This window comes from Heptranchias perlo, chromosome 38, assembly GCF_035084215.1.
Source record: "Heptranchias perlo isolate sHepPer1 chromosome 38, sHepPer1.hap1, whole genome shotgun sequence".
Lineage (NCBI taxonomy): Eukaryota > Metazoa > Chordata > Chondrichthyes > Hexanchiformes > Hexanchidae > Heptranchias > Heptranchias perlo.
This window is the reverse complement of record NC_090362.1, coordinates 10,001,822-10,027,667: the sequence shown is the minus strand read 5'-3', so window position 1 is coordinate 10,027,667 and position 25,846 is coordinate 10,001,822. Positions and strand designations below refer to the sequence as shown.

Below are 25,846 nucleotides of genomic sequence, written 5' to 3'. Positions count from 1 at the left end.
TCTGCAGACATTGGGTCAGCTTCCATATGTACGCTGACATCACACAACTCTATCTCTCCGCCACCTCTCTCGACCGATCCACTGCTTCTGTGTTGTCAGCCTGCTTGTCGAACATCCACACTTAGATGAGCTGCAATCTCCTCCAGTTAAACATTGAGACGACCAACGCCACCATCTTTAGCCCCCGCCACAAACTCCATTTCCTTGCTACTGATTCCAACCCCCTCCCCGGTCACTGTCTCAGGCTGAACCAGACTGTTTGCAACTTCAGCGTCCTATTTGATTTTAAGTTGAGGTTCCAAGCCCATATCATCTCCATCACAAAGACTGCCTACTTCCACCTCCATAACATCGCCCATTTCTGCCCCAACCTCAACCCATCTGCTGTTGAAACCCTCACCCATGCCTTTATCTCCTCCAGACTCAATTATTCCAATGCTCTCCTATCCTTTGTTCTCCGTTAACTTCAGTTCATTCAAAATGCTGCTTTCATATCCTATTCCACACGAAGTTCCACTCACCCATCACCCCTGCCCTTATTGCTACATTGGCTCCCAGTCCCTCAGCACCTCAAATTTAAAATTTTTGTCCCTTCCTTCCTATCTCTAATTCCCTTTGCCTCTCCCCCCTCCCTGTTCCGTTTAGTACCCACCTTTTTGACCAAGCTTTTGGCCAAGCCTCCTAATATTTTGCTCTTTGTCCAATATTTTTAATATGCACCTCTGTGAAACATCCTGGCATGTTGTTCTAACTTAAAAGGCGCTATATAAATGCAAATAATAACAGTAGTAGTAACCATAGTAGTATGATGCACAGCTCAGCTTGTTCAGCATTGGGAGTTAATGAAGTATCTACATAAATCCAGTCCTAGCCAAGACTACAGAGGCATTACATTGAATCAAAGTTATTAATCAATATATGAAAGTACCAAGCTGTAAAACGGCTTTTCTCTTTTTTCATAAAGCACATCGGCTGTGATGGGTACCTGGGGTCGGACAAACTGATGGATAAATGTGGAATTTGTGGAGGAGACAACACCGCTTGCAAAGTCATTTCTGGGGTCTTCAAACGCAGCCTGCCGACTGTTGGATATCATAAAATAGTGGAGATTCCAAAAGGAGCCATCAAAATTAATGTGACAGAGATGACCAAAAGCAGAAATTACCTGGGTAAGTGTTCCCACCACAGGTGAAAGGCAGCGTAAAAATATCACAGGATAGCACCACTCAATGTGTTAAAAGGAACTGGCCGGTGAGTAGTTTTGAATTGAAGCTAGTATTTTCTATCCCACCCTTTTTAAGTTGACACTCGTTAATCACCTATGGTATTGCTCACAGTGAGTTGGAAGATATAGTTTGTCATTTATCTGTCTTTGAAGTTGTCCTGGAGCGCTCTGTGCTGCTCTCGTCCACTCCTTTATTTCTTACCTGTTGTTCGTACGTTGCTTTCCCTTTAATCCTCTGTTGCATTATTTCACTTGACCATTCCTCAGATATCATTGCAGGGTGCTCTGATTGTTGCTTCTTATACCTATTGGGACCAAAATTCCTTGAGTCATGATCAGGGCAGTTACCTTCAGCACTGACTCACTGCAGTTTGCTGGGTCAGGGAGAGGGTACCTCATTTGCATGGGTCAGGTGGGCACAAGCATCACTTAAGGTGCATCTCTGCTACCAGCCCCCCTAGCAGAAACTCTGGTGTCCCACTGCCAAGCTCCCCTCCTGATCCACCAATGGTCCAATCAAGGGTCATCAGAGGTCCAGACCGCTTACCTCCATTCTCTTGGCATATGGGCTGCCAATACTATGCCAGGTCCCATTCCAGCCTAAGGCTTAGGGAGTCTCCGCACCTATCTAACCACGCTTGACATTTGCCTTGTAAGGGGCAGACGGAAGTTCTGAGGAAGACGGAGAGACCCATAACAGGCAAAGAACTTGGCAAGGCCTGAGACATGGAGGCCCTGCCGATGTTAATGGCGGGGCCTCATTTAAATGAATCGCTGCAGACTCCCACCCGAGAGGCCAGATTGACCACCTGGCTGCTGGGCGGGAGCAGAAATTAGCGAAAGGAGGCCGCAGCCCGGGGAACGGTGCCGGGCAGTCAATAGGGGACGAATGGTCAGGGCTGCGATCGGGAGGGGTTGGAATGTGAGAGATCGGGCCAGCGATCGGGGGATGGAGGGAGCATGAGAGATCGGAGCCACGATCGGTGGGGGGGGGGGGGGGGGGAGCGAGAGTGATCGGAGCTGTGATCAGGTGGGGAGGGGGGGTAGCGTGAGAGATCTGGGCCGCGATCGGGAGCGTGAGAGATCGGGGCTGCGATCAGGATGGGGGGGGACATCATGAGAGATAGGAGCTGGGTAGGCCAAAGGCTTCTTTTTGAGGCCTGAGCAGACAATGTGGGACTCCCACTGTGGTGAGGGTAAAAATAAGTTGTGGCGTCGATGACATCATTGGGCCTGCTTTCAGTGGGAGCCTTGTCCAGGGCCTGAATCGCCACCATAAATATTATGGTGGCCGAATATGGGGTCAGATTGGGGTTGGGTTGCTTGATCCCAAAATTTTAACCCCCTACTCCCCCCCCGCCCACCTGGAGGGTGGTGGGGGTGGTTTAAATCGAGGCCATAGAATCATACAGCACAGAAGGAGGCCATTCGGCCCATGATGCCTGTGCCAGCTCTTTGTAAGAGCTGTTGTCCAATTAGTACCACTCCCCTGCTCTTTCCCCACAGCACTGCAAATTTTTCCTGTTCAAGTACATAAAGAAAGAAAGACTTACATTGATACAGCACCTTTCACGACCTCAGGACATCCCAAAGTGCTTTACAGCCAATGAAGTACTTTTGAAGTGTAGTCACTGTTGTAATATAGGTAATGTGGCAGCCAATTTGCGCACAGCAAGATCCCACAAACAGCACTGAGATAGTGACCTGATAATCTGTTATTGCCAACTTGCCCTGTCTGCCTGTTATATGTATGTGCTGCACAACTTACCCCTTGCCCCCTTAATATTACCCTCTCCTCTTCGTGTCCTAATATAGCCTCTAACATCCTGCTGAACGCATAACATGGTCCTCCCTCACTGGGTAGAATATCTCTCACCCTATTGGCCCTCTTCATAGCCATTATCTATTCTCCCACAATGTCAAAATTGTGTCTTTATTAACTGTGACCCTAATATTGCACTTAGATCCCTAACATCGCCATGTGCCCTTGCTTCCTAACATTTTGTTGTACTGCTTTAGGATAACCTAACTCCCTTTTACCCACTCATTAATCACCTCTATCCTCCTGATTTGTCCCTTGCCCCCCTAATATGCCTCTCTGTCACTCACTCAATTTAGATATCAGTGCAGATAGAACTGGTACAGAAAAGAAATGTCCAATCTCAGACTAGGAAATGCAGTCCTGCGACGTAAACAGAAAACAACAGGAAACAGGAGTCCTGAGGCCCAGGCCCGAAATGGAGATGGTGAATTGGAGGCGGTTGTTGTCCAACTAGTGGGGGCAGGGAGCAATTGGGAACAGAATATCGAGACTGCACTCTCGAGTGGCGGACCGACAGGGGAGACAGTAGTGGAGAATGGGCTGGGGAGGAATCAGGAATGGACACAGGAGGTTGATAGCAGAAAAGAGGGTGAAGGATACCAAAAGCTGGCACACGGCTTCCCATTGACGGAACGGTCAAGATCCAGAGGACACAGATTTAAGGTGATTAACATGAGGAAAAACTTTTTTACGCAGCGAGTAGTTATGATCTGGAATGCGCTGCCTGAAAAGGTGGTGGACGCAGATTCAATCGTAACTTTCAAAAATGAATTGGATAAATACTTGAAGGGAAAAAATTTGCAAGGCTACGGGGAAAGAGTGGGGGAATGGGACTAACTGGATTGTTCTTACAAAGAGCTGGCATGGGCCGAATGGCCTCCTCCTGTGCTGTATCCATTCTGTGATTGTACGGAGTGGCCAATCAGCAGTGGTGGAAAGCAGCAAGAATGTACATCGCCATGATTTTAACCTGGGTGGGAGTCGTGCGGGCGGGGGCTGAGGTGGATGATAAATTGTCCGGACCTCGGCCTCCCGGGCCTCAGCTGCATAGGCTGTGACAGTCTTGATGTCGGGCAGCAGGAGTCCACCACCAGAGACCCGAAGGAAAATTCCCCTTCACTCAGTTAAGTGGTTTGGAGGGGGTTCAGGAGGGCTTCGCAGTCAGAGGGAGAGGGGAAGCCCATGGAAGGGGGGGGCCTAAATTTTGTTTATAGGGCCTGGAGGAGCACCCTTGCTTATCCTGGCCCCACAAGGGAAGTAAAAAAATCATTAACCTTTTGGACCTCTTCTGATCCTGGCTGCTCTCCCCCGAGTAGGCCTGGTGGTAGAACCATAATGACTTCTCCAAGCAGGGCTCTGGTTAAAAATTCAGTCGGCTACTGATGATGTCATCGTAGCCTGATCTGCATATTTAAAGAAGAACCCCATGGGGACTCTGGCAGGTGTCCCTCTCATCTGCTCAGAAGAGCAGGCTTTGATTGGAACCCATAGGAAAACAGCGGGAGCCAACCTCCGCCTTCAGGCAATGTTAAAATCAGCCTACAGAGACTGTCCAGCAAGGTACAAAAGAGAAATTATTATCTTTTTTATATAAATTTACAAACTTTGAAACAGAATTTTTAAAAACCTTATCTGCACCCATGCAGGGAGGCTGTGTTGGGGGGTGTGTAACTTGTGATGTGGTGGGAGAGAATGTGGAGGTTCTGCCGTTCCCACCTGGTGGTAGAGATGGACCATGACAGGGACCAAGACAGCTCAATTTAGAATGAGAAATCCTATTAAGGCATGACAGAATGGTGACAGGCACATCGCCTTCAGCCTCCGCTACAAGCTCCGTACCCTTGCAATTCATTCGAATCCCCTGCCTGGTTGAAGCCGATTGTCTTCAATCCTTTGTGGCCCTGAGCTGGAGCTTTGACCCCATATCCTCTCCGCCTATGTTAAAGATGCTATATATATGTGCATAAGCTATATATATGTGCAAGTTGTTGTTGTTGCTGTTGTTACACATAAACAGTCTGTTCAGAGACGTGATCCAGCACTGTTCTTAAACTAATGTGTAGGAGGCATCTAACAGCAGCTAGAGACAATCTGTCTATGAGGCTCCCTGTCATGGGGAAACGTTGACCTCCACTCAAACCCTCTCTTTAGTAACCCAACTTCAGAATCCACTCATGATGACCTGGCCTCAACTCACTATCCCCACAATGACCCGGCCTCCAGTTACACCCTTTCTGTATTGACATGGTCTGCATTCCTTTCCTCCCTGCAGTGAGCTGGCCTCTACTTGGTGCTATCCTGTCATCCACTTAAAGTCTGCCTAAAGTGATCTACCTGCAATGTCAGCCTTCCTGTAGTGGCCTGGTCTTCACTTGACACTGACCTATAGGAGCTGATTTTCATAACCCCCCTTTCTTCCCCCTCCCATCGGGAGGGAGCGGCGAGGTAGCCCATTGAAAATGGCGGTGCAGCACTTACCATGGGGGTCTCCGCTGTTTTGGTGGGGGCCTTGAACTGGGCAGCCAAGACGACGCCAAGAATAGGAATGAGCCTCATTAGCCCATACAAATCATCTAAAGGACCCTGATTCAATTTTGAAGAAGCAATGGGAGGAGCTTGCACTGCGCACGCTCTGCTTATTGGTACTTGCCGTGGAACAGCCTAACCAGCAGTCCTTAAAGAGATCACTGGAGGCTGCTTAGAAAAAGGTACGGATATGGTTTTAAAATGATTTTTTGTGTTCGGGAGGAGCATGGCCCTCCTTAGTGATCACCCCCCTCCCTATGAATTACCTGGACTCTGTGGAGGACCCGCTGGATTTCCCACCCTCCCCCATCAGTGAGCTGCTCCAAAAGTGCGTGCAGCTTGCCAACAGAATTGAAATGAGGCCCGACCATGGAAATAGTTTGAGCCTCTGATTGCTTTCATCGGGTAGGCTTGCTCTGCTACGTACTGCCCAAGGGAACCGGTCACTTCCACGTTTTACCCTTTAGTGACATGGCCTCTGTTTATCTTGCTTTCAGTGACCTGGCCTCCAAACACAACCTTCCAATCATGACCTGGTCTCCACATTTCATTTGGAATGGCCTGTCCAAAAAAACTGCATTGTACCTGAGGAAAATGTTTGGGCGTGACTTTTAATTTTTTTGTTGAAAACGTCCAGTCAATGCAAAGTTCTTATCAACAAGGATAATCAAATAATGGAATTCCTCCCAAAGGCATTTCATCATTACATACTGGGAGAGATTTTAATTCCCCTGGTTGTCAGAAACTGGGTGGTAACGTAGTTAAAAAGAAGATGGTGACTTCTCTGTTCTCGTTCCACTATGGATTTCTCCTAGGGCTTTCTGCTGGGGGTGGGGGGGGTGGGGGGCGAGGCATCTGCCTAATCAGGTGAAAACCTTGTTAATCTATGCAAATCAGGATCCTATGACGTATGTAGGACCCGGATGCCATTTTAACTACTTACTGGGCAGAGCGTCCACTGTGGATGCTTCAGTAAAAGCTGGTGTTACAGTAGAAGAGGACCGAAAAGGTACCTGCTAAAATTATTTTGTGGGGCAGGCAGAAACTTGGGATAAACTCCCCCATTTAATAAGGATGCGTTGGAGTTCATGCTCCAAGAGATGCAGCAAAGGAAGGTAGCACTCTTCAGGGCAGAAGTCCATCCTCCTATGAAAGCTGAGGTTAAAGTTGCTTAGATGGAAGTTGTGGAGAGAGTAAATGAAGTCTTCCAGATGCACAGGACCTGGGAACAAATAAAGAAGAGGTTTAGTAATATAAGGTGGAGTGCCAATATTGTTGCACTTACCTTTGTATACATTATTTTGTTATTGGACATAGTTCACATGACCCAAACATAATTACCTTTGACCAGATCAGACTGCAGGGTATGGCATATCTATGACAGCGGCCTCTTGTGAAACAAAAGGAGCAAATGTAGGTCCCCTCTGACGTGTCCAGGTAGTTGTGATGAAGTCTTTAAGCCCAGACCCCTGATACAGTGATGGGTGCAGAGATAACAAGTCATTATGGGATACATTAGTGTAGTGGTTATGGTACTAAGCTAGCAATTTAGAGATTGAGAGTTCAAATCCCACCATGGCAAGTTGTGAAATTGAATTCTATATTCTGTGGGTGTTAAATTAGATAACCACCGAAAACGGGCGCTGGGATCGCAGTACGTAATTAACCCGTGCCTGTTGGTTGCAATGTAGGCAACTCGTAACATTCCGTGCTGCCTGCAGTTCTACATGATTGCTGCTTGCCGCCAGCACTACCTGCGCTGTTGATTGGCTGCTTGCATCAGCAGGCGGCCCCGATATCGCGAGTGGCTCACGCTTCTTAAAGGCAGCCTGCACGTCTTAAAGGGGAGGTGCACAGTGGCTGCAAGAAGTGGTGGAAGTCAATTGTGAAGTGAACCTGTGCTACAATATATATTGAAGAATGGCTGCACCTGCAAGAGAGAGCGTGCACCAAGGTACTCTGATGATGCAATAGAGGCCTTGGTGCAAGAGGTGAAGTGAAGGAGCGGGGAGGCAAGAGGTCTTTCAGACATATGCTCAAGAGGCAGTGGGAGGAAATAGCAGAGGAGGTAAATGCCAGGAGGATAGCGCCAAGAACATGGATGCAGTGCAGGAAGAGGTTCACCAATTTAACATGAGTTGTCAAGGTGAGTGAGTTCAAGTTTCAAATGGCATCTCCTACCAACTGCACCACTGGCATCATCCACTGCTCAATGCACTACATCACCCACCTACCAACAATCTCTTTCAATGAGTACTCAACCATTCAAATCATATGCTTTATCTTACCCTCGCACACTGTTGCAAGCCTCATACCACAACTCACAGTTCACACACGCTGGTAACCATGACAGCCACATTACCCAAACATCTTGCAGGACACTCACTGACACACTTCCCTCTTTCTTGCAGGAGAAGGTGGCGCATAACTGGAGGCAGCAAGAAAGAACTGGAGGAGGACAGGCACGCCTACGTGTTTTAACCCCCATGGAGGAGACAGTGCTGGCCATCCTGGGAAGGGCCATCGCTGAGGCCGTGGCCACTGGCAATGCTGGAGGGATCGATAATGAGGGACACTGCATACCTAATCCTCCTTCTCGCTTCTCACTTCTCCCTCATCCCACAATCTTTTCTGACCCACGTGCTGCAGATGTTGTAAGCACGCACTTCTCACATTCTCCTCTCCCCTCACCACAACTCAACCCCTGTGCCTTTGTCATTTCAGATTCTCAAGAACTGGAGTCTTCCCAGTCAGAGGAGGCAGAGGAAGAAGACAGTGATGAGGAAGAGAGACCGTCACTTGATCTTACACTCGCAACCACCAGCTCAGAGACTGACACTGCGAGTACTTTAGAGGCTAGGATAGAGGAGGGATCTGCACGCGGTGAGACACTGGGCACAAGTGCGCAGGAGCCAGGGCAGTGGGAAAGGATACCGCAGGTGCCAGCTCGCCAGTGAGCTAGTTTGCATGCTAGTTCTGCTGCCGAGGAGTCAGATGATGACTTCGATGGGCCAGGCTACAGAAAGCGGCTGATGGGTGTACACCACCACATGCTTGGTGCACTGGAAGGCCTGCCAGAAAGCATGCGCACTATGTCAAGGGGCATGGAGGAGTCCAGCTCCAACTTGGCACAGGCCTTTGTGCAGAGCTTGGAGCCCATCCTTTCCAACATGGAACTGGTGGTAACCTCCATCAGTATACCTGTTAACCCACCATGATGCAGCGTCTGATGACCGATGTCACAGTTTCCATTGCAGCACAAACATCTTCCATCAAAGGTCTGACTGCTGCATTAGGAGCTCACACTGCTGATATTGTGGCTCTGGGTACCACTGTTGAAAGGGGCTTCCAGGATATGATAGCAGTCCAGTAATCTGCTCTCCAACAGATCACCAGGAGTGCTGAGGCACCACCCCATGCGAGTGGCAGTGGAGCCATGGAAGATGAACCTGCTGTTCTCTCTCAGAATGACAGTATTCCTGCTCCCACCCCTCCACTCCGCCAGTGCCCTTGCTGTTGCCTACTAGCCACACTGCTCGAGCCCATGCTGAGATGGTGCAGTCTGGAGCCGGGCCCTCTGGGCCCAGAGCTGCTCGAGGTCGTCCTCCAAGGCCATCTGCACGCTCCTCAATTGAAGGTGATCAGCCTTCCACCACCCATGCTCCAGCCATTGGGGATGCACCTCGTAGGAGCACTAGGAAAGGTAAAGGCACATGAAAGGCAGGTACTGAGGGAGTGCACAAGGGTGAATAGTCTCACTTTGCATAATTTCATGTATTCATTTTTAAATGTCATTTGAATTTGCATTTGGTGGTGGTTTTTATTTATGCGGTGAGCTGAGGGAGGAACCAATGTGTAATCGCATGGAGGATGATTTGATGGTCATGTGAGAGAGGAAAGGTAAGGGGTGTGGGACTGCTGGTGAATGGGGAGGTGTAGTTAAGGTTACTGGTATCGCTCATTAATAATCTGATCACGCAGAGTCCTGGCAGAAAGGGCTTGTCTACGTTGTAGCCTCCCTTCCTCTTCCTCCACTTCCTCCTCTGCCTGTTCCTCCTCCTCCGCCTCCGCCTCTTCCTCCTCTTCAGGTTCTCGCCTGATAGGCGGTGGCAAGGGCTGTCCCCTCATAATGGCCAGGTTGTGCAGCATGCAGCGTACAATGACAAATCTTGATACCCATTCAGCTAAGTACTGCAGGGCTCCTCCAGAGCGGTCCAGGCAGTGGAAGCATTGCTTGAGGATGCCTATGGTGAGCTCAATGATGTTCCTTGCGGCAGCATGGCTGTCGTTGTATTCCAGTTGTGCACATGTGTGTGCGTCCCTGACCAGAGTCATGAGCCCTGTCATAAGGGGATAACCCTTGTCACCCAGTAGCCAGCCTTTGACTTGCCATGCTGGTTGAAGGACTGCCACAGGATGAAGTAATGATGTCTGCTGCATGATGTGCTGCGTGTGGTCGCACACCAACTGCACATTGAGGGAGTGGAACCCCTTTCTGTTCATGAATATGGCCGAGTTCAGATGAGGAGCAGGCATGGCAATATGCATGCAGTCAATGGCATCCTGTACCATGGGGAAACCTGCAACGCGAGCAAAACCTCATGCTTGCTCCTCCTGCTTGTCTCTGGCAAGAGAGAATGAGATGAATCTGTTTGTCATTGCATAGAGAACCTCAGTGCCTTCCCTTATGCTGCAGAGCACTGCAAACTGCGAGGTGTTGCTTCCACCTCCAGCACCAGCCTGAAAGGAGCCAGAGGCATAAAAATTAAGAGCCAAGATTGCCCTTGACAGCCGCAGGCACTGCTGTCCTTGCCCTGCTTTGAGGCTGCAGTTGTGGCTGCAGCAGCTGACAAATTTCAGTCAAAACCTCTTTAATGAACTGAAGACGTCTGCTACACTGATCGTCGCTGAAGTTGAGGCAAGAGAATTGGTCCCTGAAGACCCTCCGCTGATATGGCCTCATGCTGAGTGCCCTGCTCCTCCTCCTTCTCCATCTTCCAGCAGCTTGCCCTGCTCTGCGTGGCCTCTCTTCCTTCTCCCAGTCATGTTCAATTCCCAGAGGAAGCCCTACCACCCATGTCTGGAAGCAACTTTTCTCAGCCCTATATTTTAAATGCCACTAAAAGCACTGCAAGACCAGCAAGACTACTCTGTATAGAATATTGAAACTTTAGCCAAGTATAGGATACATCCAAAAACACATATAATTGAACCAGCAGCCAGAATAAATAATCCAGCAACTAACCTATAAGTACTTCATGATCCCTTTAAATAGCGATGGTGGGGTGGGGGGGGGGGTCCTTCATGCCATCTAATATCGTGTTCAGCTGTGCGAGGTTAAGACAGAGCATTGGGTGGAGTGTGGAGTTCCAAAATGTCACCAATTTTTTTTCATAAAATATACTTTATTCATAAAATTTGCAGCAATACATACAATACAATTGTCATATCACATTCCAAACGTACACAATACAGATTATACAATTTGCAGGTTACATCAAGTGCAGTTCAATGAACACATTGTACATAATTACAGTTCATGACACTCTAGGGTGCCTCATTGCAATACACTCAATACAGATTATTGATTACCGATTTATTACAGGTACATTACATCAATTTGAATTTTACATTCTGCCCGGGGTGAGGGGGGGGGCTTTTCCTGATTGCAGCCCCTCAGTATACAATGGCAGGAAGGCTTAAATGGTTGTCTTTCCCCACAGAGCCTTTGCGGCGGCCGCATCCAGCCTCAGTGTGTCCTTGAGCACGTAGTCCTGGATCTTGGAATGTGCCAGTCTGCAACACTCGGTCGAGGACAGATCCTTGCACTGGAAGACCAGCAAGTTTCGGGCAGACCAAAGGGTGTCTTTCACTGAGTTGATGGTCTTCCAGCAGCAGTTGGTGTCCGTCTCGGTGTGCGTCCCCGGGAACAGCCCGTAGAGCACAGAGTCCTGTGTTACGCAATTGCTTCAAACCAGCGTTGCACGCTGATTTGCGTCATAATCTCCCTGCTGCCGATGGTCGTTAGGTGCACCTGCGCAAACTCCTTTGCCAAGATGGCGTCCTGCACTCTCCCCATCAGGTGTGTGCACACATCTCGGTTGCCATTTTCGGGACTTAGGTGTCCACGTAGCGCCTACAAAACGGATGCTAAACGGCTCAATTTCACCCCCGAAAAATCTAGTAAATTTTAGGCTAGCACCAGAAAAATTACCATGAAAACTGTCATAAAAACCCATTTGGCTCACTAATGACCTTAACGGTAGGGAACCTGCCCTCCCCCACACCTGGGCTGGCCTGCATGTGACACCAGTCCCACACTACATAGTTGACTGTTAATGCCCTGAGGGCAACTAGGGATGGGCAATAAATTCTGCTTTGCCTGTGTTATCCATATGCCAAGAACAAATAAAAAAAGGTGCTGTAGCACTTCATGAAAACATCCTGATCGTGCAGCGCTATTATAGATTTTCTCCTTGTAAGTTCATAAATTATATTTGTAGAATTTTCCATTCAGACCATTCATTCACTGTGACTTGAATTGCAGCAGCAAATTTTTAAAAATTATTTTGTTCTCGGGATGTGGGCAACGCTGCATTTATCGCCCATCTCTATGTGTCCAGTAATAGTATTTGTGTCCAATTGAGAGAAAACAACAAGAAAAAATTGCACACTCTACAGCAACAAAAATTATTGTAGGCAGCAAAATACAACCAAGTATCAATACTAAGTGGGAAAAAAACGAAGTTTCCAATCAAATTGTGTTATAGTGGCTGAGAAATTGGAATACACTCGAATCGGGACGTGGTATTGGTGCAGCGTACCCATATGCTCCTTCTGAGGCCTGTACACCCAAGTCCAGGTCATTATCAAAAAGAGCAGTGGTCTCAATACTGACCCCTGGGGAACACTACTGTATACTTCCCTCCAGTCTATAAAACAACCGTTCACCACTATTCTCTGCTTTCTGTCCCTTCGTCAATTTTGTATCCACGCTGTTACTGTCCATTTAATCCCATGGGCTTTAATTTTGAAAACAGACCTATTATGTGGTACTTTATCAAATGCCTTTTGAAAGTCCATATACACAACATCAACCCCCTCCATTACTTCATCAAATAACTCAATCAAATTAGTCAAACACGATTTTTTGATCAAGCTTTGGCTCACCCTAATATCTCCTTTGACTCGGCGTAGAAAATCAGTAGCTTTTGCCTTGACTTCTGCTGACAAAGTGCTATTGCTCTTGTTGACTTCGCCTGCACATCTTACTCTGCTAAGCAGCACAATTTGATGACAGCTTCTTTGCTCAGCTCAAACGTTGCTCCTTGGTTAGCTGTAGGAAGCTTTGCCTCGTGTGAAAGTGCCTTGGCCTGTGGTAGTTGGTAGACAGAGTACAGAGCCTCCTAGGTTCTTGACACTCACTTTCTGCTGTCTCTACATCTGCCCCTTCACTGTCCCATCTCACAATTATTCATGCACCCATTTTTCTGCTAATGTGAAGCATCAACTTAGCTCAATTAGTAGCACTCTTCACTCTAAGTCAGAAGGTTATAGGTTCAACTCCTACTCCAGGACATAGTCTGAACTGACACTTCAGTGTGGTCCTGAAGGAGATAATAAGCTGAACCCTGTCAATCTATTCAAGTGAATGTAAAAGGTCCCATGGCACTATTTGAAGTTCTGCAGGTGCCCTAGACAACATTCCTCCCTCAACCACATTGTGTCTGTGTCTCTTTTATTAAAAGGCTACCCCCCCCCCCCCACAACCTCCACCTCCCTCCAGAGCAAAGTCTACCAGCCTAATTCATACATTGCAATATATTTTAGTCACAGTAATACATTGCAGTATACTTTACTCATGATAATACATTGTAATATACTTTATGCACTGCAATACATTGTAATACACTTTACTCCCGGTAATACATTGTAATATATTTTCCTCACTTAAGTACATTATAATATACTTTACTCACTGTAATACATTGCAGTGCACTTTAATCAGTAATAGATTGTGATACACTTTACTCATAGTGATACATTATTTTCATTGTGATACACTTAACACACTTGAATGCACATTAGTCATGTCAATACATTTTACTCATGATAGATAACATACTTATTGAATGAAATATAAAGTTACCTTTTGCACGTGACACAGTAAGGTACAGCCTGTGCTCTGCATGGATGGTGCAAACCAGCCTGCAAAGAGCAATGATAAACAGCACAAACTTGGTTCATATTCGATTAATGTTCAGTTCTGGGTTTTTCTTTTGTAAAGCTTTTCTCATCTGTAATGCGTGGCTAAGTAATGTAAATAATTTGTAAGAAAGATGAAGGAAGAAAGCAGCAAGTGCCAGATGTTATTTGCAGTACTGCCTGCCTGTTTTAAACATCATCTGCTTGTGGCAGTCTAAAAAATTAAATGATTAAATACTGTGTTGGAAACCCCTCCCTGAGGTGGTGGTTAGCCCTGGTTTTGTAGTTAGGTTGAGGATTAAACTGCTATCTAGAAGATTTATTGTTATTACAGACTGATTTCACATTTGACCAACGGTGACTTGCTGGTGGAGGAAGCCTGTCCTGACCTTCCTGTTGTCTGTGCAACTCTACCTCTTTCCATTTTGAGCGCAGGAATGTGTTGAGAGATTTATTAACATGGAAAATCCAGTGAATGCTCTTTTGTTTGCAGGGAATGGTGATATATGGACTTGACCTCATGCAGGTTAGGAAAGGGCGGGCAGGTTACAGCTACAGAGCTGGAGAGGTTAAATTTTATATACCCGGGGCAAACAGATGCTGGTTTCCTAAGCTCAATAGAGCCAGGAGTTCCGTGACTCTGAAATTGATTGGGAATGAGAATATTTAACATCCTGAAGGGAAATATGTTCAAAGATGAGAATTAGAATTATGAACCTCTTGCCACTGCTTTTCTCAAATACAGATCCGTTAAGCAGCTGCCAGACATAATAAAACATTGATGCATTGCATTGCGTGATTTATTACTGAATGCTATAATTCTTTATACTGATGCCTGTAAGGTAATTTAGAAGTATTTTTCTGCCACTTGCTTTACAGGTCAGGTTTATTAGGGTATGTAAGGCATTGAGAGAATATTTCTACTGAGCTGCCAAATACTGTACCTTTGTTCTATTGAAATGAGAACAGGAGCTTGGCGGGGTGGCATTCTCTAATTAATATTATACTTTTCAGCAGTCCAGCACCGAGTAACATTTTTGAAATGACAAAATGAAAACAGGGCCTTAACTTAGACTGCTTTCAGTGCGTCCTTTTAGCATCACAGTTAGGATGCTTGCTGTCCCATTCAGTGCCCATTAGCCCTGACACTCAAAGGTGCCAACTACTATTTTAATGTTTTTTACAGCAATCAGTCAGTTTATCACAGAATCCCACAACACAGAAACAGATCATTTAGACCATCAGGTCTGTGCCTGTGAATTGTTTTCCCACGAGTCACTTAGACTAATTCCACTATCCTGCTCACTCCCCTTACACTTTAATTATTCTTTTTCTCAAATAACTATCTAATTCCCTTTTAAAATTATTTGTTTATGGACACTGCTTTAACAAGGGTTTGGGGCAGGGAATTCTATATTATAACCACCTCCTCTGTAAAGAAATTATTTTATAACCTCTCTCACACTTTGGGATCTTATGACCATTTCGCCACAGAAAGGATTCGGAGAAACAGTTACTTTAAATGTTATGTTTTAGTGCATTCTTCCAAGTTTAAAAAAAAGGGTCTAAAATGATAGGTAATCAAGAGGATAAAGAGCTACCTTTGATATTCTTTCTTCATAGACTGTAAATAATAGGCAATTTTGTAGCTTGTCTTGCTAATTGTTAGATTAGAGAGATTGATGTAGTACCCGTGCAAAAGACATGAATATCTGGTTCAGGTCACAAGGGTATATTGTTATAGTCTCAAATTACGCAATCGCACAAGTAGATATGGGGCAATGTGAGTCAACAGCCACAAAAGTAAGACACTCAGGCCTAGAAATTGGTCCGTGCAGTGCCATTTGCGGGCACTGTTGGTACTACTAAGGCCCAAATATGGCAGGCAGGAAGTGTGTGCACATTTTCAGCCAGAAGTGCGCCGCCCGACATATTGGGTAAGGACAAACAAGAGGCGTCCTTTACCCACAGCTGAAGCAGGAGTTAGGCCCTTTGCTTATGCAAATAAGGGGCCTAACACCTATTTGAGGTCCCCTCTCTCAAAACTGTTTTCCCCTGAGGCAGCCAGCGCCATCGAGGGCTGCATTCAGGGAAACCAGACCTTGGTATCACTTGCAACAAAGAAGGTAAGTAACTTACCTGAATGTGGAGCCGGGAGCGGGATTGCTCCTCTTGACTCCACAATTAATCCCCTTCCCAAGCACCGCCGCTCCCGACCCTCGATCCTCCCCTTGGTCTCCTCTCCTGATCTCCGATCGGCCCCACCGACCTTCACTCCCGAACCTGAACCGCCGACCTCCTCTGCTGGACCCCCGATCGGCCCCTCGATTCCTGCCCTCGTGATTCCCGGATCCCTGATCCCCAGCCCAATCCCAACCGGGCCATGGCCCCGATTCCTGGCCCAGTCCTGACCTGTGGCCTCAATCCTCAGCCCGATCCCAACCTCAGCCCGAGCTGGACCCACTTACCTGAGGGACACTGCAATGGTAGCAGCGGCCCGATATTGCACAACTCTTCGCCAGTAGGCCCCGGTGCTGCGTTGGCTCCATCATAATGAGGCCTGAAGCCCAATATCTGGGGAGCCTTAGACCTCAACATTCTAGCACAGGGAATGTACCCTGTGTCCTCCAAGAACCCAAAAATGGGTGCGCCCGAATTTCTGGGCCTCAGACCGCTTACGGTAGCAACTGATGCCACTGAACCCAAGAAGGTATCTACAGTTGACCACAATTTAAAACATCCTCCTTCAAATCTTTTCATGATGCTCTCTCATTACCACGTCACCAACTAGTGGGAAAAAATGTATCCCCATTTACCTCATAATCTTGAAGACTTTACCATATCACCCTCTTAACCTTCCCATTCCAGTGAAAAAGCCCTAATTTCTCAAGTCTTTCTTCATAGCTGTAACCATTCATCCCTGGTAACATCCTAATGACTCTATGCTGCACACTTTCCATTATTTTTATATCTATCCTATAATGGGTTGCCCAGAGCTATACATTATAATCCAGCTGTAGGTTAACATAGAATCATAGAAAACAGGAGCAAGAGTAGGCCATTCGGCCCTTCGGGCCTGCTCCGCCATTCAAATGATCATGGCTGATCGTCTGACTCAGTACCCTGTTCCCGCTTTTCCCCCATATCCCTTGATCCCTTTAGCATTAAGAAATATATCTGTCTCCTTCTTGAATATATTTAATGACTTGACCTCCACTGCCTTCTGTGGTAGAGAATTCCACAGGTTCACCACCCTCTGAGTGAAGAAATTTCTCCTCATCTCGGTTCTAAATGGCATACACCGTATCCTGAGACTGTGACCCCTGGTTCTGGACTCCCCAGCCATCGGGAACATCCTCCCTGCTAGTCTGTCTAGTCCTGTTAGAATTTTATATGTTTCGATGAGATCACCTCTCATTCTTCTAAACTCTAGTGAATATTGGCCTAGTCGACCCAATCTCTCCTTAACTAAGATCTAGTTCCTTGCTTACTTCCTTGCTTTGGCCTCACCTTTAATGATCTGTGCATAAGATCCCTCTGCTCCTCTACTTCATTTAAAATGTTACCATATAATCTGTATTTCCTTTCTTAAATTTAATTCCAAAAGGTTTTACGTAACATTTTCCTACATTTAATTGCTTCTGCCTACCTTACTAGACTATCTATGTCCTCCTGCATGATCCTTGTCACAATTTTCCATTCCTACCAATTTGATATCATTAGCAAATTTTCATTTTGTTCCATCAATTGCTACCTATATCTATTAAATAAGAATATTGCCAACATGGACCCCTGTGGGACACCACTCACCAAATCTTTCCAATCTGAGAAACTTTTATCCTTACCCTTTGCTGTAATCCACCAATCATCACTCTGGCCACCTGGCCCCCAAATTTCTCTTAAGTCTGTGTGACATTGGCCTAGAAAATCCTGGGATCCTAGCCCTCGTGCCTTCCAGCACTGACCCTGCTCACGTTTGTGAGGTCAGTGGGATGGCATCCAATTCACACGGGGCTGGCAGACACCTGCGTCACTGTAGAAGCATCTCTGATGCTCCCTTTGTAAATTTTATCTTTTCTTCAGGGGTCCAAGCCACTCCAGCGGCCTCCAGTCTTACACCAGGTCTCTTCTGGGCCAGGGAAGCAGGAACTCCCAACGTAGGGAATCCCCGTTCATGGTCTGCCTCCTTTGGGTCAGTGGCCTTGGATGGAGCGGACGGAATTTCTGGCCCTTGCAAGGCTGATCAGGAACTCCCAGAGTCAACGGATGCCCAATCTATCCAGTTCCCTGCTTATTTCTGGGGTGTTCTGCTAGGCTCCAGCTGGAGTTTCAGCAGAGGCCTGGCAGAACTCGCAGCGAAATTTGGAGCTGTTTCTTTGTTATAAGCCTCTTATGCAGTACATTATCAAAATCAATAAATGCCCTGGATAGATGGTATTTATCCCAGAATAGTAAGGAGTACTACAGAGACTAGGAAGGAGATTTTTAAGGCATTGACAATCATTGTGAGGGAGTTACTAGTTGCTTGAGAAGTACCAGTAGATTGGAAACATGGTACCTATATTCAAAAATTGGACACAGGCAACTACAGACCAGGTTTACTTCAATCCCATATAAAACAATAGAATTGATGAACAGGCAAATTTGAGGATTATCTATAGAATAATAACTTAGTGAACAGCAATAAACATGGATTCAGAGGGGGAAAATCCACCTAGATTCCTTTGAGGATGTGACATTCCAAGGGTACTGCGATGTTTTGTATCTAGATTTCCAAAAGGCACTTGCCAATGTTCCACACTGAAGGCTGAATCAGAGGAGTTATGCTGGGGTGGGGCTGTACTAAGTAAGATGCCCTAGGAATCGATGCCATTAGTTTCTAGTTTAAACCAGTCACTTGGATGCAGAAATCCCATGCAAATTGATCAACTCTGCAGATGAAATGAAACTAGGAGGGGCAGTAGTATCAGAGAAGGCAACTGAGAAATTACAAAATGAATTGGATAAAATATTTAAATAGGCAGAAATTTAATACAGAGAACTGTAAAGTACAGCATACAGGAACAGAAAATGGTGATACACAGGGCTAGAAATTGGGCCTTCTGGCGTCCGTTGTTTTGGCGCTACGCGGCCTCCCGAACATCCGAGATGACATCTTGGATGCACATGAACATTTCTAGTGTGACGTGCGCCGAATGCCAGCTTGGTAAAGGGTTTAGCGCATGTGCAAATAACGAACACCGGCAGCATATAAAGCAAGGAGAAAATGTGTTCGATCAGTGTGCAAAGCCGATTTAAATTTTTTTAAAATTTTTTTATTCGTTCACGGGATGTGGGCGTCGCTGGCAAGGCCGGCATTTATTGCCCATCCCTAATTGCCCTTGAGAAGGTGGTGGTGAGCCGCCTTCTTGAACCGCTGCAGTCCGTGTGGTGACGGTTCTCCCACAGTGCTGTTAGGAAGGGAGTTCCAGGATTTTGACCCAGCGACAATGAAGGAATGGCGATATATTTCCAAGTCGGGATGGTGTGTGACTTGGAGGGGAACGTGCAGGTGGTGTTGTTCCCATGCGCCTGCTGCCCTTGTCCTTCTAGATGGTAGAGGTCGCGGGTTTGGGAGGTGCTGTCGAAGAAGCCTTGGCGAGTTGCTGCAGTGCATCCTGTGGATGGTGCACACTGCAGCCACAGTGCGCCGGTGGTGAAGGGAGTGAATGTTTAGGGTGGTGGATGGGGTGCCAATCAAGCGGGCTGCTTTATCTTGGATGGTGTCGAGCTTCTTGAGTGTTGTTGGAGCTGCACTCATCCAGGCAAGTGGAGAGTATTCCATCACACTCCTGACTTGTGCCTTGTAGATGGTGGAAAGGCTTTGGGGAGTCAGGAGGTGAGTCACTCGCCGCAGAATACCCAGCCTCTGACCTGCTCTCGTAGCCACAGTATTTATATGGCTGGTCCAGTTCAGTTTCTGGTCAATGGTGACCCCCAGGATGTTGATGGTGGGGGATTCGGCGATGGTAATGCCGTTGAATATCAAGGGGAGGTGGTTAGACTCTCTCTTGTTGGAGATGGTCATTGCCTGGCACTTATCTGGCGCGAATGTTACTTGCCACTTATGAGCCCAAGCCTGGATGTTGTCCAGGTCTTGCTGCATGCGGGCTCGGACTGCTTCATTATCTGAGGGGTTGCGAATGGACCTGAACACTGAGCAGTCATCAGCGAACATCCCCATTTCTGACCTTATGATGGAGGGAAGGTCATTGATGAAGCAGCTGAAGATGGTTGGGCCTAGGACACTGCCCTGAGGAACTCCTGCAGCAATGCCCTGGGGCTGAGATGATTGGCCTCCAACAACCACTACCATCTTCCTTTGTGCTAGGTATGACTCCAGCCACTGGAGAGTTTTCCCCCTGATTCCCATTGACTTCAATTTTACTAGGGCTCCTTGGTGCCACACTCGGTCAAATGCTGCCTTGATGTCAAGGGCAGTCACTCTCACCTCACCTCTGGAATTCAGCTCTTTTGTCCATGTTTGGACCAAGGCTGTAATGAGGTCTGGAGCTGAGTGGTCCTGGCGGAACCCAAACTGAGCATCGGTGAGCAGGTTATTGGTGAGTAAGTGCCGCTTGATAGCACTGTCGACGACACCTTCCATCACTTTGCTGATGATTGAGAGTAGACTGATGGGGCGGTAATTGGCCGGATTAGATTTGTCCTGCTTTTTGTGGACAGGACATACCTGGGCAATTTTCCACATTGTCGGGTGGATGCCAGTGTTGTAGCTGTACTGGAACAGCTTGGCTAGAGGCGCAGCTAGTTCTGGAGCACAAGTCTTCAGCACTACAGGTGGGATGTTGTCGGGGCCCATAGCCTTTGCTGTATCCAGTGCACTCAGCCATTTCTTGATATCACGTGGAGTGAATCGAATTGGCCGAAGACTGGCTTCCGTGATGGTGGGGATATCGGGAGGAGGCTGAGATGGATTATCCACTCGGCACTTCTGGCTGAAGATGGTTGCAAACGCTTCAGCCTTGTCTTTTGCACTCACGTGCTGGATTCCGCCATCGTTGAGAATGGGGATGTTTGCAGAGCCTCCTCCTCCCGTTAGTTGTTTAATTGTCCACCACCATTCACGACTGGATGTGGCAGGACTGCAGAGCTTTGATCTGATCCGTTGGTTGTGGAATCGCTTAGCTCTGTCTATAGCATGTTGCTTCCGCTGTTTAGCATGCATGTAGTCCTGAGTTGCAGCTTCACCAGGTTGGCACCTCATTTTTAGGTACGCCTGGTGCTGCTCCTGGCATGCTCTTCTACACTCCTCATTGAACCAGGGTTGATCCCCTGGCTTGTTGGTAATGGTAGAGTGAGGAATATGCCGGGCCATGAGGTTACAGATTGTGGTGGAATACAATTCTGCTGCTGCTGATGGCCCACAGCGCCTCATGGATGCCCAGTTTTGAGCTGCTAGATCTGTTCTGAATCTATCCCATTTAGCACGGTGGTAGTGCCACACAACACGTTGGATGGTGTCCTCAGTGCGAAGACGGGATTTCATCTCCACGAGGACTGTGCGGTGGTCACTCCTACCAATACTGTCATGGACAGATGCATTTGCGACAGGTAGATTGGTGAGGACGAGGTCAAGTAAGTTTTTCCCTCGTGTTGGTTCGCTCACCACCTGCCGCAGGCCCAGTCTGGCAGCTATGTCCTTCAGGACTCGGCCAGCTCGGTCAGTAGTCACTCTTGGTGATGGACATTGAAGTCCCCCACCCAGAGTACATTTTGTGCCCTTGCTACCCTCAGTGCTTCCTCCAAGTGGTGCTCAACATGGAGGAGGACTGATTCATCAGCTGAGGGAGGACGGTAGGTGGTAATCAGCAGGAGGTTTCCTTGCCCATGTTTGACCTGATGCCATGAGATTTCATGGGGTCCAGAGTCAATGTTGAGGACTCCCAGGGCCACTCCCTCCTGATTGTATATCACTGTACCGCCACCTCTGGTGGGTCTGTCCTGCCGGTGGGACAGGACATACCCAGGGATGGTGATGGAAGAGTCTGGGACATTGGCTGAAAGATATGATTCTGTGAGTATGGCTATGTCAGGCTGTTGCTTGACTAGTCTGTGGGACAGCTCTCCCAATTTTGGCACAAGTCCCCAGATGTTAGTAAGGAGGACCTTGCAGGGTCGACTGGGCTTGGTGTTTTGCCGTTGTCGTGTCCGGTGCCTAGTGGTCCGATGCCGGGTGGTCCGTCCGGTTTTATTCTTATTATGACTTTTCGTAGCGAGATTTTACAACTGAGTGGCTTGCTAGGCCATTTCAGAGGGCAATTAAGAATCAACCACATTGCTGTGGGTCTGGAGTCACATATAGGCCAGACCGGGTAAGGGCGGCAGGCTTCCTTCCCTAAAGGACATTAGTGAACCAGATGGGTTTTTACGACAATCCGGTAGTTTCATGGCCATCATTACTGATACTAGTATTTTAATTCCAGATTTTTATTTCATTAATTGAATTTTAATGAATTAATTGAATTTAAATTCGCCAGCTGCCGTGGCGGGATTTGAACTCATGACTCTGGATTTTAGTCCAGGCCATCTGAACGTGTCTTATAGTGCCTGGAGGATCCCCCACCAGTGCAATTTAAAGGGACCATGCTGGATTATTGCTTCTGGCTGCTGATGCATTTATAACTGTTTTTGGAGGTCTCCAATACTTGATTACTAGGACGAGGGGACATAGCCTAACATTTAACACCAGAACATGCAGGAGTGAAGTTAGGAAACACTTCTACACGCAAAGGGTGGGAGAAGTTTGGAACGCTCCTCAGCAGACGGCAGTTGATGCTGGCTCAATTGTGAATTCTAAATTTGAGATTGATAGATTTCTGTGAACCATGGGTATTAAGGTATATGGGGCTAAGGTGGGTATATGGAGTTAGGTCACAGATCAACCTTGATCTTATTGAATGGTGGAACAGGCTCGAGGGGCTAAATGTCACCGCCACTTGCTGCCTCCTGTTATGTACCATCTTCTTCTGCAAGAAAGCGGGATGTGTATCTATGTGCCTGTCATGGTTGAATAGCTGCCAGTGTATGTGGCCTGTGAGTTGTGGGTGTGCAGCTTGCAACAGTGATAATGTGTAAGGGTGAGAGGAAGCATCTTTTTGGAAGAGTTGAGTACTGATTGAAAGCGTTTGTTGGTAGGTGGGGGATGGGGGCGTGTAGTGCGTCGTGCAGTTGGTAGGAGACACCACTTGACAGTTGACCTCACTTACCTTGACCACTCATGTCAAAGCAGTGAACTTCTTCCTGCACTGCATCCATGTTCGTGCTGCTGTGCGCCTGGCATTGACTTCATCCCCCGCTGCCTCTCACTGCCTTTTGAGCATATGTCTGGAGGGTCTCTTGCCACTCCCCTCCCTCCTGCGGATATAGGATGCCCCTCCTTCTGTCCACCTCTTGCACCGAGGCCTCTAGTGCTTCAGCTGAGAACCTTGGTGCACGCACTCTCGCAGGCCTGGTACAAACTCAGATCAGCAGATTGGTGAGGTCTGGAGTGCAGATTGGAGGGTGTGGGATTTCGTAGTGCGCAACTTTTATTCAATGTTTTAACATAACTGAACAGTTTGTAAACATAGGGATGGGACCTGAATCTGTGTTTTACATGAGCGATGTCTGATCTCCATTCAGACTCCGTGCAGACAGCAGACTGTTATTTTTAGCAAATAACAGGTACCGGCCACCTTTAAGGGATTTTGGCAGGCTGTCAGAGAGACAGATTGCCGTTATGAGATTGGGACTCCCCCTGCTGGTAGAAAGTGCAAATGTCGTGGAATCATTGTGACGAGGCCTGGATTTTTCACATGCATGAGGTAATGTCAGTGGTAGAACAAACGTCTTGTCCTGCCTGCAACATGTCGACCGGGCGCGGGCAAATGGCGCAATGTGATGCCCGCGCCTGTTTTCGGGGGTTAACCAATTTAAACCCCACATACTCCATGAATGGTGTTGAAATAGCTAAAGATGAAGTTGAAAAAGACCTAAGAGTCTTAGCAATGCAGAGCAGCAATCAACGAAGCTAATAAAATGCTGAAATATATTGCTAAAAAGGTTGAATACAAGTCAAAGGAAGCCTTGAGTACTGTATCCAGTCCTCGACACCCAGACACAAGGTAGATATTCAAATATTGGAGACAGGCACAATGCTTATCTGTAGTGTTAGAGGTCTGAGATATGAAGAGAGATTGGAGGAACATGGATTTTGAAAAGGAGGGGGTCAAAGAAGGGATCTTTTTGTGGTAAATGATTTGGAAAAGGTAAAGATGTAAAATTACTTTAAATTTAATTATGAGATTAGGACAAATCACAGGCTCAAACTAGTGAATGGCACATTTAAGTTTGATATCAGGGAAGTTCTTCTTTAGGCAAAGAGTGATCATTATATGGAATTAATTCCCAGGTAGAGTGGTGGAAGTGGAAACCCTGGAACGATTTACAACCCAATTGCCTGCTGCAGTGGGGCACTTTTAGGTCATTCTGGTTGATCATTCCTCATCCATAATTATATTGTGATCTTGAACTGTACCCTAACAAAACTCAATGCCTTCAGAAGGGGAGGGCGAGGAGAAAATTGGTGAAAAAATAGAAAGTTAGAAGTAAGGAGGCAAGTCAGGCAGAAGTTTTTCATCCAACAGGAATTAGTTACCAGCAAAGTTCATTGGAGTAGATAATATAGTATGTTGGTAGATGGATGCGTTGCTAGATCTAGTTATCAATAATGAAATACATCAGATAGATAGCCACGATATGATAATATTGAAGATACAACTAAACAAAACAAAAACTAGAACACCAGATTGGATTTCCGAAAGATGAGGAGCAAGCAAACGGAGGTGACATGGAAGAAGAAATTGGTACTAAGGCTTGTAGAGCAACAGTGGGATTCCATTAAAAAAGCTACTACTAGTAGTTTTAGGATTCCATGGATAAATAAAGTGGTTAGAAACCAATTAAAATTGAAGAAGAGGACCTATGAGGACAATAAGAAAAAGAATAATAAAAAATAAAGGAGAATATGAGAAACTAAGGAGAGGTTAAGAGCAGGATAAAGAAAGCTAAGAGTATGAGCAAAAAAATTCATAAATATCAGAATATCAGTAAAGTATTTTACAGGTATATCATATAAGTATATATTGAACCTCTCCAATCAGGTTTCTGCCCCTGCCACAGCCTGAAACGACTCAAATCAAAGTCACAAATTACAACCGACTGACTGTGGTGCACTACCTCTCCTCATCCTCCTCATCCTTCTCAATCTCTCTGTAGCCTTTGACATGGTTGACCACACCATCCTCCTCGAACACCTCTCCTCCATTGTCCACATGAGTGGGACTGTCCTTGCCTGGTTCCACTCTTACCTGTCCAGTCGTAGCCAGAGAATCTCCTACAATGGCTTCTCTTCCCAGCTCCTCTGGAGCCACATAGGAACATAGGAATTGCTAGATGAGAAAAGTCCAAAGTCCATCTAGTTTGCCTTCCTCATCCTGGTAGTCCCATGATACATCGATAATGGAATTGTTGACTAATCGTAGCAATAAATCTCTCCCAATTAGTCTACAACAGACCCAGACATGACACAAGGAAAACTCCAGTGGCGGAAAGCTTTGGGAATCATAGGTCCAAAGCCACCTGTTCCTCCAAGCATGTTACACTTAACCACATGTCATGTCTCAAATTACTCATTTACTGATCCCAAAATGTTATTTTCTGAAAGAAATCTATCCAATTTGCATTTGAATGAATCGATACTAACTGCTGCCATCATCTGCCTAGAGAGCCTGTTCCATAGATTGACCACTCACTCGCTGAAATATTTATGGGCTCGATTTTCGCACCCCTGAGCGGATACGTTTGTGGCGGGGGGGGGCTGCGAAAATCGGGGATTCCTGGGGCGGGTCTGGAGCCCGGCTCCAACCCGCCCACTTCCGGGTTCCCCAGTGACGTGCTGACATGCGCGCGCAGCCCCCGCATGTGGGACTCCCGCCGGCAATTAAAGCCGGCAGGGTGCCACTTAAGAT

At 46.9% G+C, this 25,846-nt stretch overlaps 1 protein-coding gene across 1 annotated transcript in view; it reads left to right on the top strand.

Moving 5' to 3' along the window:
* LOC137304580 (thrombospondin type-1 domain-containing protein 4-like) overlaps positions 1 to 25,846 on the top strand; it is a 99,543-nt gene that overhangs the window by 27,782 nt on the left and 45,915 nt on the right. Inside the window, exon 4 of the mRNA XM_067973226.1 lies at positions 965 to 1,169. Within this exon, the coding sequence (XP_067829327.1) occupies positions 965 to 1,169 (205 nt within the window). The remainder of the gene's footprint in view (positions 1 to 964; positions 1,170 to 25,846) is intronic.